This window comes from Xiphophorus maculatus, chromosome 15 (genome assembly GCF_002775205.1).
Source record: "Xiphophorus maculatus strain JP 163 A chromosome 15, X_maculatus-5.0-male, whole genome shotgun sequence".
NCBI lineage: Eukaryota > Metazoa > Chordata > Actinopteri > Cyprinodontiformes > Poeciliidae > Xiphophorus > Xiphophorus maculatus.
In genome coordinates, this window is record NC_036457.1 from 15,393,264 (window position 1) to 15,409,895 (window position 16,632).

The following is a 16,632-nucleotide window of genomic DNA, read 5'->3' on the forward strand; positions in this document are numbered from 1 at the left end:
TTCTGTTCAGTTATTGTTCTTGGAAAATCGAAGACGCAGCACTTTAAGTGCCAACGTAAGAAAAATGTTTTGATTCTGCTTCTTTTATCTGCAGAGGCAAAGTTAAGGATATGTGATGTATTTTTATCCATCTGGTCAGAGTTATCATATTTGTCACAATTGACCTTGCTTAGGAAATACCTCAGAGGTTTAGGAAGCAACTACAGCTCAATACACAATTTTCAGATCTCTTGGTTGTGTGTGGGATCTGGCATTCATTTCTGCTCCAATGTTTACAAAGTGAGCTTAGCATGTAGATGCTTTAACAGAAACAGCCGTCACAGATGCACATCTGGTTTGCCGCGGCTGCTTCTCACCAGGTTCTCTGCTCTTCTCTTTATAAAACACCTACCGCTGTGTTTCATCAGTTCAGATGGAGGAGATTACTCTTTGAAATACGTGAAAAGCACATCTCAGTAAGTCGGAATATGGTTGAAAAGTTTTTTTATTTCAATAATCAGTTCAAAAAGTGTGCTATACATAGACTGATATACTTTCAGAGTTTACTTATGTTGATTGGAAAGAGACTGGCTTTTAGCTAATTAAAAAAATAACACACAAAAAGATTTTTATTATAGATTGCTTGTTATGGCCTATACAATCATGGGAGAAGATAGTCATTAATAATCTCCATGAGAAGGGTAAGACACAGGATGTCATTGCTCACTGAGCTAGATGTTCATTGGGTTCAAGCACAAATATCCCCCCAAAAAATGACTGGAAAGTTGAGTGGAAGGAAAAGTGTGATGGAAAAAATAGGACTGTGAACTATAAATAGAAAACTACTGGAAATTATTTACGGTGCACCCGGAAAAATATTCACATTGCATTTTGTTATACTGCAGTCTATGCATACATACAGTGTACCCCATTATGGCAATTTGGTAAAGGGTTTTGGGGTTTCTTTGCAAATATATCAAAAGTAGAAAACCAAAAAACGATAAAGAAAATCTAATTTATATGAATATTCACTGAAGCTCAAAACTGAGCTTTTTCCACCAATCATCCTTGAGATGTTTCATTTGAATCCACTCGAGGTAAATTCTGTTGATTGGACTTGATTTGGAAAGGCCCAAATCTGTCTATGTAAGGTTTCACAGTGGAGTGCAAATCAGAGATCAGACAAAAAGCATTCAGTCAAATAAGCTGTCTGTAGACATCAGAGACAGGATTGTCTTGAAGCACAAATCTGAGGAAGGATACCGAAACATGTCAGTATCCCATTGAGCTCAGTAGCCTGCGTCACTGGTCAATGAAAGGAGTTTAGAACTGGCAGGACTATTCCTAGAGGTGACCAGCCGTCCAAACTGGCGAAGAAGGACGACCATCCCTGCAGCAAACCTACCTGGGTGGTAGAGCGGCCAGACAAAAGCCAGTCCTTCCTAAAAGACACAAGGCTCCCTGTCTGGAGCCACTGAAGGACTTTCTGACCATCAGAAACAACACGATCTGGTCTAGTGAGACAAAGATCGAACTCTTTGGTGTAAATGCCAGGCGTCATGTTTGGAGGAAATTAGGCTTGACTCATCACTGAGCCAGCACCAGAATGGGCAATTTACCGGGAGATTAACTGATTAATTTCTCATTGCTTAGTCAGTGAAGAGAAAAGAATAGACAAACAGAAAGTGTGTCCCTGTTAAGAGGAGGAAATAAGTCCTTTCTTGCAAATTAAAAACTTTCTAACTTTTTTGCCAAACATTTCCATCTCTCAAATAAACCATGTAAAAAAAAATAAACACTGCAGAGACAACAGTGCCCAGCTTCCTTTGTTTGGGTACTTTCAAATTCCGCTTTGTTCTGCCATCTTTATTAGTTCACTCTATCGCTGTGGTTAAGCGCTTTAACTACGGCGGTTGTGTTTATGCCATGGCAGCTCTTGGGCACGACGCTGTTGAGAACCTCTCTCTTCCACAAGATCTGTGTCAGATCCCACGGGACATCAATCTCAAAGCAGAACAAAAAAAAAAAATACCTTGTGAATTATTTCTGCATTAATGAGATATAAAGATGCTTTTTTTTCTCTTTTCATTTTACTTTGATCAATAGGACAGGGTTGGGCTGGATTAGGATGCACATATGTCTTGTGTTGAAGACTGCTGCCACTGCTTGTGAGCAGAGCAGGTCAGCTCGCCCTCGGTTACCAAGTCATGCGTCTGAATGGCCTCATTTAGAAACCGGAGGAGCTTACTCAGAAGGTGGAAGTGCAGAGCCAGACAGGGTTGGCCAGGGTGACACTGTGATTGTGTGTTTTGTTTTGTTTTGTTTTTTAAGCCAAAAAAGGGCAGCATTTGGACTCATCCCTTGCGCCAAACGCTGTGCCACCGCGTCGGACGCTGATGCCTGAGCTGTAAATTCAGCTGGGCGAGCGGAGCACTTGCAGCTGTGTTCACACGCAGCAGATTGAAACTGTCTTCAGATAAACCTTTTAGAATGCGTAAAAATGAGCTTTAAACGCATAACACATTGGCGCAAGAGAAAGCCGTTATCCCTCCGGAATTATGCGGGATTTCGTTACTTATTGCTCCTTAAATGCGATCTGGTGTTCATTTTGGTCACAGTAGCACAGTCCAACTAAATTTACTGTTCTACTTTCATTGTCGCTGCTACACACTCAGTGGAGATTTACAGTGAGTGACAGTCAAAGTGTTTTATGCGAGTGTAAGTATTTGGGCGGAAAAAACGTCTCTAAGATCTGCTTACAGTGCTGGGAAAAATGTTTCTTCCCCTGCGTTTTCTTTTCTCGTGTAACACAGACGTCTCGAGTCATCGAGCAAATTTTCAAATAAGGCAGAGGTAACTTGAGCAATTTCGACGTGCAGTTTTCAAATGATGATTGAGTTCATTATGGGGGCAAACATTGATTGAATTAACTGCACCTAATCATATTTTTAAGCCATTGAAACTCCACAGAACCAGAGTAGGTCGTTATTCATATTTCCAGCCGACCAAATTTATTGAGAGAGCTCAGCAACAACTCCTCCAGGAGTCACAAAATGACTCAGAACAACGTCTAAAGCTCTGCAGGTTTCACTGGCTTTAATTAAGGTCAGTACTTTTGAATCAACAAAAAGAAAGACAGCAAAAAAAACAATAATAGCTGCATCTACTGTAAAGCTCCAAGGCCTAAAATACTGTTAACCAAGCATAACACAAAAATCTAACTTATATTTCCCCATTTCATTTCTTGATGAACTCCAAAACCTTGGTCTTGGAGGAAAAGGGAAACTTTCTGAAGGTGTGTTGTCCAGTTTTGGATTGGCACAATGCTGGACTTAAATCTTCTTGAGATGCTCTGGTTTTGCCTCAAATAGACTATTTGTGCCAAGAAAGCCTTCAATGTGGCCGAATTGAAAGAATTTTGAAGAAAGAAAAAAAAAAAAAAAGTCTTGGACAAAACTCCTCCAGAGTGACCCAAAAGTGTCACGGTGCTTTTTGAAGGGGGTATGATGACAAACAACACTGGGTAAAAAAAAAAAAGGGGGGCGGAAAGGAGAACTCATATGGACGTCTAATTGTGTTAATCAATTAGAAGAAAATCAATTTTAAAGCCATCCAAGATTTTCATAGGGGGTCAACATTTAATCAATCCCAGTAGGTCCTATACAAGAAGCCTATTGTGAGCCTCCAGAGTTACCATGGGCCTCTTGGCTGCTTGTCTGATTGGCTTTCTGCTCCTTTGTCTTTATGATGCTGTTTGATTTTATTTATGGGCGTCAGAGATAGAGGGTCTGAATACAAATGCACGCCACACTTTGAAGATTGTATTTCCACAAAAAAAAAAAAAAAACTGTTTGTCTGTCTCGTAAAATCCGACTGGGATGAAGGGGGAAACCCGTTAATACTTTTTGAGGGTACTGTACAGTAAATCCCACTGGGGAAAAAAGAAAGTTACACCAACGTAATGCAGAAACAAAAGACCCACAGCATCAGATTCAAGAATATCTGAGCTCATAAGCAGGTCAGATATGGTTATATTTCAATAGCACTTTATATGACATGCTAATAACCCAGTAATAATCGTTAAAAGAACATTTAGAAACGATGTAACCAATTATCCTAAGTTATTTTAAAGCCCCGCATCATCGAGAGAACAATATCTCGTAATTTTCAAAGTCAATACTTCTTATTTAAAACAATCAAAGTAAAAAAATAATAATTAAATAACTTTTATAAGACATTACATACTCTGTTGCTAACCTGCGAAGCATACGGGGAGACCTCCAACACAGTCGGGACAGAGAGACAGAAAAAAGCGGGAAAGGAGGGAAGGAAGAACGACGGCGCATCGGGACGGAGGAGATGATTGGACACATGCTGCTATTGTTAAGTCAGAGAAACAGAGCCCAGCAGTCACATGGTTTCCATCTCGTTAACACCTGGAAAAAGTTTCAGGGTGAGGTAACAGGATTTGGGGGTCGAAGCAAAAGATCGGACCGGCCTTGTTTTATAGCTGGACCCGACGAAACGCATTCAATAATCCCCATGTTAAACTTAATTAAGGCTCTGTTTACCAAACAAGCGCCGCCGAGGGAAAAATCTGGACAGCAGAACGCGGGAAATTCAGCTGACAAGATGAAATACCTCGGCGAAGATACACAATGCTAAGGCTAATTGAATTAAAGATAATTAAAACCTAACAGTGATTGCGCTGGGAAACACTTATTTGGTGTCACTTCAAAGTAATGAGCATGATCCGGTGACTTTCGTTCACCATTAGCCAGAGAATTTGGCCAAAAACACAGGAATTTAGTCGACTGAAAACAATTAGCGCAGCCAGGCTTTCATTTCTGAATCGTTGCTCTTGTCTCCACCCGTTTTGCAGATCTGGAAGCTGAAATTTCAGCCTGTTCTTCTGGGCAAAACAGATTAGGGCCAACCAGATTAGATGGGAAAACTTCTTGGAGGAGCAATGCTCCAACAGGATTGTCTTGGACTTTGACTGGGCCACTCTAAACATGAATATGCTTTTGATGTGAAATCATTCAGCTGAAGTCATGGCTGAGTGTTTAGTGATGCTGGAAGGTGAACCTCCACTCGGGTTCTGAAGTTTTGTTGTTGTTTTTTTCCAGAACTTGCCTTATATTTTTCACACAGTTGCCACTGCCGTTTGGTTTTGCAGATTTAGTTGTTTAGTTTTTTGGTTTGTTTGGGGGGGGGGGGGGGGGGGGTTGCCACGCATAGCGTTTCGTGCGTAATCCGAAAAATTCAAGATTTCCCTTATCTGATTTGAGACGCAGAAATGAACATGATTTTTTTTTTAACTAAAACCTATTGAAAAGGTTTTATGATGTCTGTTTCCTGTCTTCTAATCTTCACCTACAATAAATTAATATGATTTTCTCTCCAAACAATAAACTTTGAGCCCCCTTGAGTCGACCCTTTATAGAAACACCAAGTTTTCACACTCAGTGAATGGATTTACAAAAAAGAGAGTTTCTTGATATCTTGCAACAAATTCTTAACTTGATTTAAATCTGGACCACAGCATGATGCTGTCACCACCAGGTTGGGTATAGGTCAAAACTTTAGCTTTTTTTTTTTTTTTTTTTTTTTACCAATATGTAATTCCTGCATTTAATTTTCCCAGAAAACCATCAGTTTGCTACCTCTCCCGCTTCTCGCTGAAAGTGATCGTGGGGTGCTCGCTGCTTCTGAAACGCGGGGCCTCTTGTCTGGCGTCACTGCAGCGCCGTCTGGCGGCCGCTGGCTGGCATCGTGACAAAGTGATTCTAGTTTCCCGGCGGATGAGACAAATGTTTTCCCCCACTCGCAGGACCTGCGGTGTGTGTGCGGGAACTGAACGCCTGGGTTTACCCCCACCATTCCACGGAAACAATAAACACGGAGCGGGGAAACGGCCCACTCGGTTGCACGTTCTCACAAGGAGTGTCATGTTTAACAGGCATCTGGACTGACAGCCATCCAGGCTGCTCTCCTCACTCCCCACCTCTGTGTTTCTGAAGCTCAGAGTTGACGGGAGGTAATCCCCTCCATGTGAGTGGGCGGTGCGGGTACCGGAGGCGTGTTTTTTTTTTTTTTTTTCTTCTATTATTCAAATGCTGCTGTACCTATAAAAAGAGGTCCTGCCTGCGTCAGATTGTTTTCTCCAATGGCTAAAGGTGACTGAATATTAGTTGCCTCGGTGTCGTCCTATCGGCAAGGGAAGAGATGATGGACGACTCCGGCGGTGTCCAAATGGCGAGGGCGCTGAAACACGCAGCCCTGTGCCTGATGCTGCTGCCCCGGTTCCTGCTGGCCGCCGTCATGCTGTGGCTCCTGGATTTCCTGTGCATCAGGAGAAAAGTGCTGCTGAAAATGGGCGAGCGTCCGGACAGCCCGGACGACCCGCCGGTGTGCGTCTCCGACTCCAACAAGATGTTCACCTGGGAGTCCCTCAGGGCCGTGTGGCACGGCCAGAAGCTGGACTTTCTCAAATCGGCGCACCTCGGGGAGGCTGCCCCCAACACCGAGGTGGTGCTGGTCCAGGAGCGGCGGCAGATCCGGATCCTGGACTGCACGAAAGGGAAGAGACCGCTCGTCCTCAACTTTGGCAGCTGCTCCTGACCGCCGTTCATGACGCGCCTGGCGGCGTTCCAGCGCGTCGTCAGGCAGTACGCGGACATCGCGGACTTCTTAGTTGTGTACATCGAGGAGGCGCACCCGTCGGATGGCTGGGTGAGCTCCGACGCGCCTTACCAGATCCCCAAGCACCGCTGCCTGGAGGACCGGCTGAGAGCCGCGCAGCTGATGTTCACCGAGGTGCCAGAGAGCAACGTGGTGGTGGACAACATGGACAACTCGTCCAACGCCGCTTACGGAGCCTACTTTGAGCGACTTTACATCGTGATGGATGAGCGGGTGGTGTACCAGGGTGGGAGGGGCCCGGAGGGCTACCGGATCTCGGAACTGAAGAACTGGCTGGAGCAATACAGAAAAGAGGTGATGGACCCCCAGACGGCGGTGCTGTGTGTGTAGCCGAACCTGCCCTGCCCTCCGCTTTAGTGTCCAAACCCACAGTGCAAAATATCCAGATGCTGCTATCAAACGTTCACACATGGCACATTATATATGAATATTATAAATATATATATATATATATATATGTTGTTTCTCTTGCATTAAGATGTTCAGGACTGACAGATAGAGGTTCAGTTAAAGTTGACACCTTTAGCCTATAGATTGTAGGCTGTTAAACTGTGTTGTCATGACTTTAAATTGATTCCTCATAGCCATTTATTTTTTTGTTTTGTTTTGTTGGGTTTTTTTGTACGGAAAAAGTATTTGAATCAATTGAAGCTGGGTTCAGTTGGTGACCACTATTTTTCTATTGTGCGTAGGTGTGTGTGTGTGTGTGTGTGTGTGTGTGTGTGTGTGTGTGTGTGTGTGTGTGTGTGTGTGTGTGTGTGTGTGTGTGTGTGTGTGTGTGTGTGTGTGTGTGTGTGTGTGTGTGTGTGTGAAGGAGCGTGCATTCAGCTTAATATCTCACTCTGGCGTCTGTGTGAAGTTCGGTTTTTAAAAGGCGCATCCAGAAAACCGACACTGATGTTTCTGACACTGGAAGCAGAGCAATATTAGCTGGATGCTCGCTCCCTCCGTGGTTCACTGCCAAACGATGTGATGTTGAAAACGATGTAACTGAAAAATATGTTGTTTTTACAAAAAAAAATAATAATAAAATAAAATAAAACTCAGATCAGATGAAAGGTGGGGAGAGACCTTAAAGTTATTTATTTTGTTTTTTTTCTTTGTGTTGCATTAAATGAGCATATTGTTCTTTCGCTGGACCAATGAAAACCTAGGAAGGTTTTAATCCAAACTAGGGTTATCAAACGTGCGGTCCGTGTGCCTTTTGTGGTCTTATGGGTGATTTTTGTGCGGCCCACACACACACACACAATTGAAGTACGGCGGAATTTAGTTTTATTTTATTAATCTTATTTTTCATTAATGCCTTTTTTTTTGAAAATATGTAGAAAGAAACAAATTTTCCTAAATGAAAAATGTTAAGTACAACAAAGAGTGTTAATTTTTTTTAATGGATTTCCCCCCACCCTTCTTCTAATATAATGGTAAATAGGGCCTCAATTATCGAGGCATTTATTTTATTCAGATACAGACTTGGGTGCATTTATTCAATAAATCGTACAAACTACGGTAAGAAAGAGTGACGTTTCATTCCTGTTGTGAATGGGCTCAAAATTTTTTTTTGTGACGCAAAAAAAAAAAAAAAAAAATCCTCTCTGATGTTTACATTACATCTTTATTATCATTTCAGAAAAATTGAGCAACTTGATGCATTTCATTTCAGCATAAGCAGGGAACAGTGAAAACACAATCCAATTATACAATTGTAAATATAACAACTCACATTTTTTGTGTCCCGCAACTATTTTATTGCCTTTGTGACGAAACGTTTGAACGAGGAAAAAGACAGCATGTTTGACCAGAAAGCAAAAATCTAAACAACAAACTGAGCTCACTGTTCTCAGGGTGAGGCATGGTGACAGTCAAAAGAAAGGAGAGCAGCCTTTTCCACCGACTTTCCTGTTTGTTCTGAAAAGCAAAGCAGTCCCACATCATCAGGCTGCCAGCACCGTGTCCCACTGTGGGAATTCAAGCAAGTTCAAGCTTGATGTCCAGCCTAAATTTGATCCCACACTTGTCGTTTCACCCCCCGACCAGAGCATCTTTCCTCACGCAGTTGTCGTGTCTAAGACAAATAGTCGATTCTTCCACCTGAGAAGGTGGAGCTGATACGAAACGAGCGGTTTTGTGTCAAACCGATACGAGTGACATTACGAGTGGCCAATGTCACTCGTGTCGGCTTCACTATGTTTAAACTTGCCTGTTTTAAATTAAATAACGCGTTTTGCACGCGAGGAAAGAGACGATTGGGTAAAGTGATCGTCAGAAACACGAAATGAGGATTAAATTTTGTTCGTACGTGAAACAAATGATCTGCACGTGATCATCTTTTCTCCGAGAGACGCCATTGATAAATCTTGTGCTTAAAACTGAAATAGAATTTGCAGAAAAGCTCAAACTCACAGGGGAGTCATGTTCCACAGCTTTGTAGTGTTTAATCAACCAGGCATATTTATATTAACTTTGCAAAGCTTTTATTCTCTAGCAATAACAAAACAAACAAACAAACAAAAAAAGCTAACGCTGTTTAGGTGATGTCTTGCAGCCTCTTTAATCAGTCCGTCTTCTTCGCTTTTCTTTTCATCCCTGCAAGTGTGTTTTCGGCTGCGTACAAACACACACTGACAAATGCAATTTGGATTAGAGAGCAATGTGAATGCTGTTGATCCCATGTGGCCCGACTTGCTACTGTGTGGTTATAATTCGCCCAGTTTTTCTTTTTGCGTGTTGGCCCCGGAGGACCGACGTGGCATGCGGCGTACGGGGCCAAGCTGAGAGCGTGGGGAGCCGCCGACGCGCTCCCTCCGATGGTCTGTTTTCTGACGGGAAAAAAGCTGCGTGTCTGTTTGAATTTCACATTTCAGCCGAGCTGCAGCTCTTCTGAAGCGATGAAGTGATTAAAGAAGGTCAGTCAATCCGCAATGTCTGACAAATCAGGAGAAGCAAACGGGCCGTCGGTATCTGCCATCGAGCTGCTAATAGGTCGCGTAAGGAGGTCAAGGGATTATGGATTACAAATAGTTTTAACATTGCTTTCTTGTTTAGCAACAGTAAGTATATCATTATAGCTACTGTCTTTAATAAAGTAAACAACAATAAGAAAAACGGCACATGATTCTGGAGAACTTTGTGTCCCTAAGGAGATTAGATTTGCGTCATCTGGTCAAGCGGCCAATGGACAAACACTGCTGTTCTGTTCTACTGAGTAACAAACATTGGAGGCCAGTAGTGGAAGAATTATTAAGGGACATTACTGAATACAATAGCACTTAATACAGGGGTAAAAATGTACCTTTTATTGTGTATTTTATTTTTGACTCAACATAAATGGCACATATTTGTGAAGTGAAAGAAAAGATACACAGAATGTACATGTTTTTTTTGTTTGTTTGTTTTTTCCAACACACCAGCAAATTCCATCATCCCAGCTCGGTGTTGTAAATAATAATTAGTACCGAATTGTCTCACCTGGTTAAATAAATACAATTTAAATTCTCCACTTCAGCAAGTCCTGGTTAACCGACAGGTTAAATAAATACAATTTAAATTCTCCACTTCAGCAGGTTAGCCAATAGGTGCAACTAATAAATGTGTGGCAATAATGGAGGAAAACCCAGAGGCGCTTTTCCACTGGCAAGTGGCGCTCTAACCGGTTAATGTGCGGTTCGGTTTTTACCCCAGGTAATATTATCTGGAGCTTCTCCATTAAACGGTTTGTTCCTCGGTAACGTGGGCGGGACGTGAGCGCGCAGCCGAGGTCAGTTCTCCGGTGCCGCGGCGCTCAGCCACGGAGAACCTCGAGGTTCTGGTTCTGATGAACTCAGACCCTGATATTTAATTTTGTCTTATAGAAATTTATAAAGACAAAGATCAGCTGATTATATATCTTAACATATAATTACAATGTGGCATTTTATTGTTATTATTTATTTTTATTTTATTTATGTGCAACCTTTTTGTTTTAGGAAATGCGGTCAAAAGATGTAAACCAATAGCCACGGCTGAACTCTATTTATTTATTTATTTATTTTTAATTTATTTTAAACCAATGGGAAAATAAAATTTACATAGGCTAATATGTAGGTTCTGGTGTTTCACATTGTGGGCGCGAAACTAACTGCGGCTCCGTAAGAAAGCTGACCACAGCGGCACCGTTTCTCTTCTTTATTGCTAGTAAAAGCAACCAGCATTTGTTCCTGGCGCCGCTAGTGATGTTGTTTGCAGTCTTCGGTGAGGTAAATTGCGAGCCAATCAACGATCGCAGTCAGCTGTCAATAAAATTGCTTCGATGCCTTACCGTCCTCGATGCTGCTAGTACCACCCCGGAAGTGGGTACGGAAATCTGAGAATCGCAGGACTGGAGCTGCGCCGAATTTGCTAATGGAAAATGAATCTGGCCGGTTCGGTTAGAGGCGGTCTAGTGGGAATGTACCTTAACAGGTTCCAACTCCCAGGCAGCGCGACCATGGAATGGTTCAAATAAAGGTGTATTCACAATTTACAATGGCTTAGTCAAAGTCTTGGGATGAAGCAGACTAAGAATTTGTGTCAAGACTTAAACATTTTGCCAGACAATCTGAAAATCTGGGAGATTATCGTCAATCCGACGATCTGATAATCGTCAGATAATTGCCAGATTGACTATTGTGAGACCATGAAGAGATTTTATTTACGTTATGTATATTTTTATTTGACAAAAACAGTTTCCTTTTCAGTTGATACTATGAAAGATATTTTTGCTACTTTCATTTACTGTAGAGCAAAATATGCTTTGGATTTATAATGACTGAAGCCATGGGCATGTTTAAGTTGGGGGAAGTTAGAATTTTACATAGGACCACCAAAAGCGTTCTATGTAATAAGATAAGATAAAATTTATTTGTCATTGTCATCAACAGATTACAACAAGATTGAGATTTGCTCGACTCGAGTTAAGATGCAGGTTATGTGTATATACGTAATATACAAAGATAAAGAAATGAATAGTACAAAATGAGAAATAAATAGACATCAGAAGATGGTTGCAGCGCCTGGAGGTGTCGCAACAGAATTTACATTTATAACAAAGTGGTGTCAAGAGCAGAAGGTCTTATGCCTTTGAATTTTGTGCCATGATTGCCATCGGGTAAAAACTGTTTTTTAGGCAATTTGTCCTGGTTTTTATTGCTCTGTATCTCTTGCCTGATGGCAGCAGCTGGAAGAGACCATGGCCAGGGTGTGAAGAGTCATTTAAAATGTCCAAAACTTTCTTGTGGAGCCTGGAAGTGTAAATCTGTTCCATAGTGGGGAGGGGGCAGCCTATGGTTCTCTCTGCTGCCCTAACAACCCTCTGGAGCGCCTTCTTGATGTGCTGCTGCCGTACCAGATACACAGACCGTACGTGAGCACACTCTCTATGGAGCAGTGATATTATAATATTTTTGCTATATTTCAATATTGCAAAGTTATGGTCAAAACAATCCTGGAGAACAACGGTGACTTGCCAGTTGCCCAGCAAGTAATCATTGTATCCCTCCACAAGAAAGGTAAATCACAACAGGACATTGCTGAAGAAGGCACTAGCTTTTAGTAGGCATATTAATGGAAAGTTGAGTGGAAGAAAAAAGTGTAATAGAAAAGAACGTATAGGTAACAGGCTTTAAGGAGATTGTGACGCAAATCCAATTTAACAGTGGTTAAACGGGCGTTGTGGGGGTCGAGTCCAAGATCATCTCTGACGCTGGTCTAAGCTCTGCTGAGAACCTGTCTGCTTGTGACCAGATGTTAGCGGCATCATCGTCATCGGGGAACGAAGAATCTTTAAACAATGTGAGCGCTGCAGAAGCTTGGCAGGATCTATCACTCTAAACCAGGTTATGTAAGAGTTGTTTCCCTGACTGCGCTTCAGCAGAAACGCGTGAGTCACTAAATGTGACTGACGCGTGTCTGCGGCACCCGACATGTCAGAAATATCATCCTGCCTTAGACAATGCAAACAGACATCTTACTTTATTATTATCTCTTAAACTCCATTGTTGTGGAGAAACTCAGAATTCAACCCAGAGGAAAAACATCTATCTATCTATCTATCTATCTATCTATCTATCTATCTATCTATCTATCTATCTATCTATCTATCTATCTATCTATCTATCTATCTATCTATCTATCTATCTATCTGTTTTAATTTCATTCTAAGGTAAATGGTTATGAATAAAGAACAATTCAGTGTTTTCCTGATAACTTAACAGATTTGTATACAAAAAATATTATTAATTGGATTAATAGGTACAGACTAGCGACCCTTTATAGTAAGTTCCCCTCACCATCTTATGTTGGACTTTTTTTTTTTTTTAACAAAAAAAGAGACCAGAGTAAACTGTGGTTAATCACAATTAGTGATTTAAATTTATCACAAGTTAATTGTGATTAACCACAATTTTTATTTTCACGTCACCAGTCATTCCCAGACTTTACTTTCCTACTTTCTTACTTACTTTACTTTCAGTGCTGCAGAATTAGGAAATCTCTTGAATAGGACCTGTCTGACAACTTGAAGTAGGTTAAAAGATCTCAAACAGTCATCACGCCTCAATATAAGGAGATCCAGCACCAGGTGAAAAACTGAGACTTGAGGAAAGAGGGATCGACTGCAATAAACCACATTGTGAGGCATCATCTAGAAACGGAGACAACATGGAACAAAAGTGAACCTTCTCAGGAATGACAGAGCTACCAAAATTACTCCAAGAGGACACGAATGACTCATCCAGAACATCACAAAAAGCCCAGAACAACATCTAACCTTAAGAAAGCAAATGTTTTCTCTTGAGACCTGCCAACTTGTCCAGCATAACATGCATGCTGCAGTCGCATCTCGCAGGTTTGCAAAACTTTCCGATCCATGCCAACGTAGGTAATTTATTTCCAACTCTAAATTTATTCAGTTTAACTCAAGTCACGCTTAGCTAATCACAATCTTAGAAAGGCTGAAAATGTATGATCTTATGATCTGTTATAAATCAGTCAAAACAAAATGTTAAAAAAAGAAATCCCAGTTTGTGCTGTACTAAAAGAGTGAATAAGACGTCTTTTGTGGATGGTATCTCTGTATTTATGATGCCTGCTGGAAACCAACTACCCTTCAGGATGTCAATAAAAACTGAACTGAAATAAACTGAAAAGAGTTTTAATACATAATTAGCGTCTTTCACAGACGGCACGATACGAATCTAAAAGATAGAATCAGTAATTTCACAGCAGGATTAAAATGTAGATTTTTAGACACCAGATATTGTGATATGTTTGTTTCACTGGAGCTAATTATCACAGAATTATTTTATTAGGACATTTTGTTGTAAAATTCATTTGAGAAGTGTGAAACTCAGGTTTATCTAACAGACAGACTTTTTTTTCCCCCTTTTCGCAGTCATCCACCAGACAGAGCAAAATGTTCTCATTTTACAAGCTTGACCCATTCTGATTGTCAAAAAAAACTACCCAAATGTAACAAACTATACTTTTGTTTGACACGTTTTATTCCTTTACTTTATTTTTTCTAATCCTTTCATTCCATATTTTTCTGTATAACATTATGGTCAGCATTGTTGTTGTTTCAAAGTGCTTTGTTAAAAAAAAGTGACATGGTACGATACGACACGATACAGTATGGGGCATCGAAACTACATGCATTGCAAAGAGTTCACTAAAAATGACAAATAAAATATATCACAGCTCACTTAAAAGACATTCTTTGCGTCACACTCAAGTCTCATTTAATTTTAACAGCACTTTCCTAAATTCAAAGTGTCTGCGATGATTCTGGAGGCTTTCCCCCCCCAAAGTCTTGAAGAAATAAACACTTTCCTCTCTCCTAATATGGCATTTGCAACAGTTACACTTTCTGCCAAAAGCTGAAGGTACTAGACCATTCTCAGAAATTGTGAAGATGCTCAAGTTTTGTTAAAGTAAAGTAAATTAAATCAATTTTGATCTGCAAGAAACGGAAGCACAAAACTTAAATTTTCCTAGTCCTAACCGAGCCAAATTACAATTAAAAATAATTTACGAAAGCATCCAAACTGATGTGTTTTGGTGCTTTTGCAGTGGAGGTAACGACTGTCCTGTTTTCTGCTAATTTACATGACGCATGGCTCCAAATTAACACAGAATGTGGAATTGCTCGGTGCGTATTTTTGTCTCCACTGAAGCACTTTCACCCAGTTGTCCTCAACCAGTTGCTGTTTTGGTTGAGATAAAGTTTTGACCATTTACTTTTCCACTTGTTATATAAATTTTCTTTAATGCCTTTCAAAGGTATTCAGACTCCTTCAAACATTTCCAAATTTTGTCGCAACATAATCATAAATGGTCACCGTATTACATGAGGTTTTTATGTAACAGACCAACATGTAGTGCAAAGTTGCAGGGGAAAGGTTTACAAGATATTATATCTTGCTAATGGAAATCAATCAATCAAATTTTATTTGTATAGCACATTTCAGCAGCAAGGCATTTCAAAGTGCTTTACATCTTAAACACAAAAACACAAAGTCATGCAACATAGAATCAACAATCAAAACATTACATTATGCCAACTGCCACCATTATTGATTAAGTTTCAAATACAACTCTGAACAGGTGGAAAGCAACCCCACAGCATAATGCCGTCTCCACCATGCTTCCCTATTTCATCAGACAACCACGATAAACTATCAACAATCAAAACCTTTTTTCCAAAGCCAGGTCAAGAGAACCAAATGCTGGTTTTGGATCTTTTTTGCTGTTTTTTCCATGTCTGCAGCTACACCTTGAAAGACCTCAGATCTTCACCAACCCCTTCTGCTAACCCGATGGATTAGTGACACTTGATGAACTCCTATAGATAGCTACTGTGACATCAGCTCTGTGACCCACTTGCAGGACGCGCTCTGGGAGGATAGATTTTGTAAGGAAAACTTCCTATGCTGTGTGTCTGACAAATCTGGCTTTTATTTATTTATTTATTTATTAGCTTTTTGTGTCTATTTCAGAAATGTATTTCTTCTTCATTCAGAGACTTACAGGCACCAAACAGAATTTGCAAGAATGTCCTAATTTAGAGATTTTATAAAAACGACCGCTGGACCCAGTGAGGGCAAGCAGGTATAGAGAATGGATGGATATTTTATAAAACCTAATTTGATTTAAACCAGTCAATGGATCCCTTGTTTCGATCTGCACACAGAAGATGTTTAATTTCGGTGAGCCTGCTTTCTCGTTCAAGCTATCGGTTGCTAAATAGCACATGAAACTGTCTTATCACAAAAAAACTCTTTATTGCAGAGCTCAGGGAAGTTGAGCCCTGGAATGATCAATTATGACACGATGCCAAAGCTATGATAACTTATTTTTATCCAAACTTATATTGAAACTTTTGCTGCAGGTCTTTTTTATATATATATGTATATTTTTTAGATCAGAATACAACATGTACCCGCTTCAGGGTGCGCTAATGAGCTGGATTCAGCCGTCGTTCGAATAAAATATTAATCGAATCACATTAACTGACCGAAACTGTGAACTGCAGCCTCTGTAATCGTCAGTCACCGACAGCAGCGGGGCATTTAAACATATTCAAAGCTTTTGCACAATTAAGCCTTATTAAGTATGGAAGTAAAATGGTTCATCATAAGACGCTAATTAAGAATGAGATGATATTATCCAGTCACTGACGTGACCCCCACCTCTTCCCTCATGGTAATTCAGACAAAAGAAGGAGCCTATTGTCCGTGAAAAACAGATCACCTTAAAGCAACCCTCACAACTCCGCCTCAGGCAAAGAAAAACTTTGTAGAGCTGAGAAAAATATTCCTATGCCATAATCATGATACTATTTAAGACAAGGTACCGCCTGGCAGGACATAAGATGCCTTGTTAAAATTGTATCTCTTTATCTGGCCAATCCCATGACTTTCCATTTCGCTCTGA

General features: G+C 40.7%; 1 protein-coding gene across 1 annotated transcript; it reads left to right on the plus strand.

The window, feature by feature from the left end:
- Window positions 1-6,108: 6,108 nt before the first annotated feature.
- Window positions 6,109-8,197, plus strand: LOC102224805 (thyroxine 5-deiodinase-like). Its single transcript, XM_014475738.2, has one exon. It carries the CDS (start codon window positions 6,208-6,210, stop codon window positions 7,012-7,014), a length of 807 nt encoding a protein of 268 aa, XP_014331224.1. The 5' UTR covers window positions 6,109-6,207; the 3' UTR covers window positions 7,015-8,197.
- The last annotated feature ends 8,435 nt before the right edge of the window (window positions 8,198-16,632 follow it).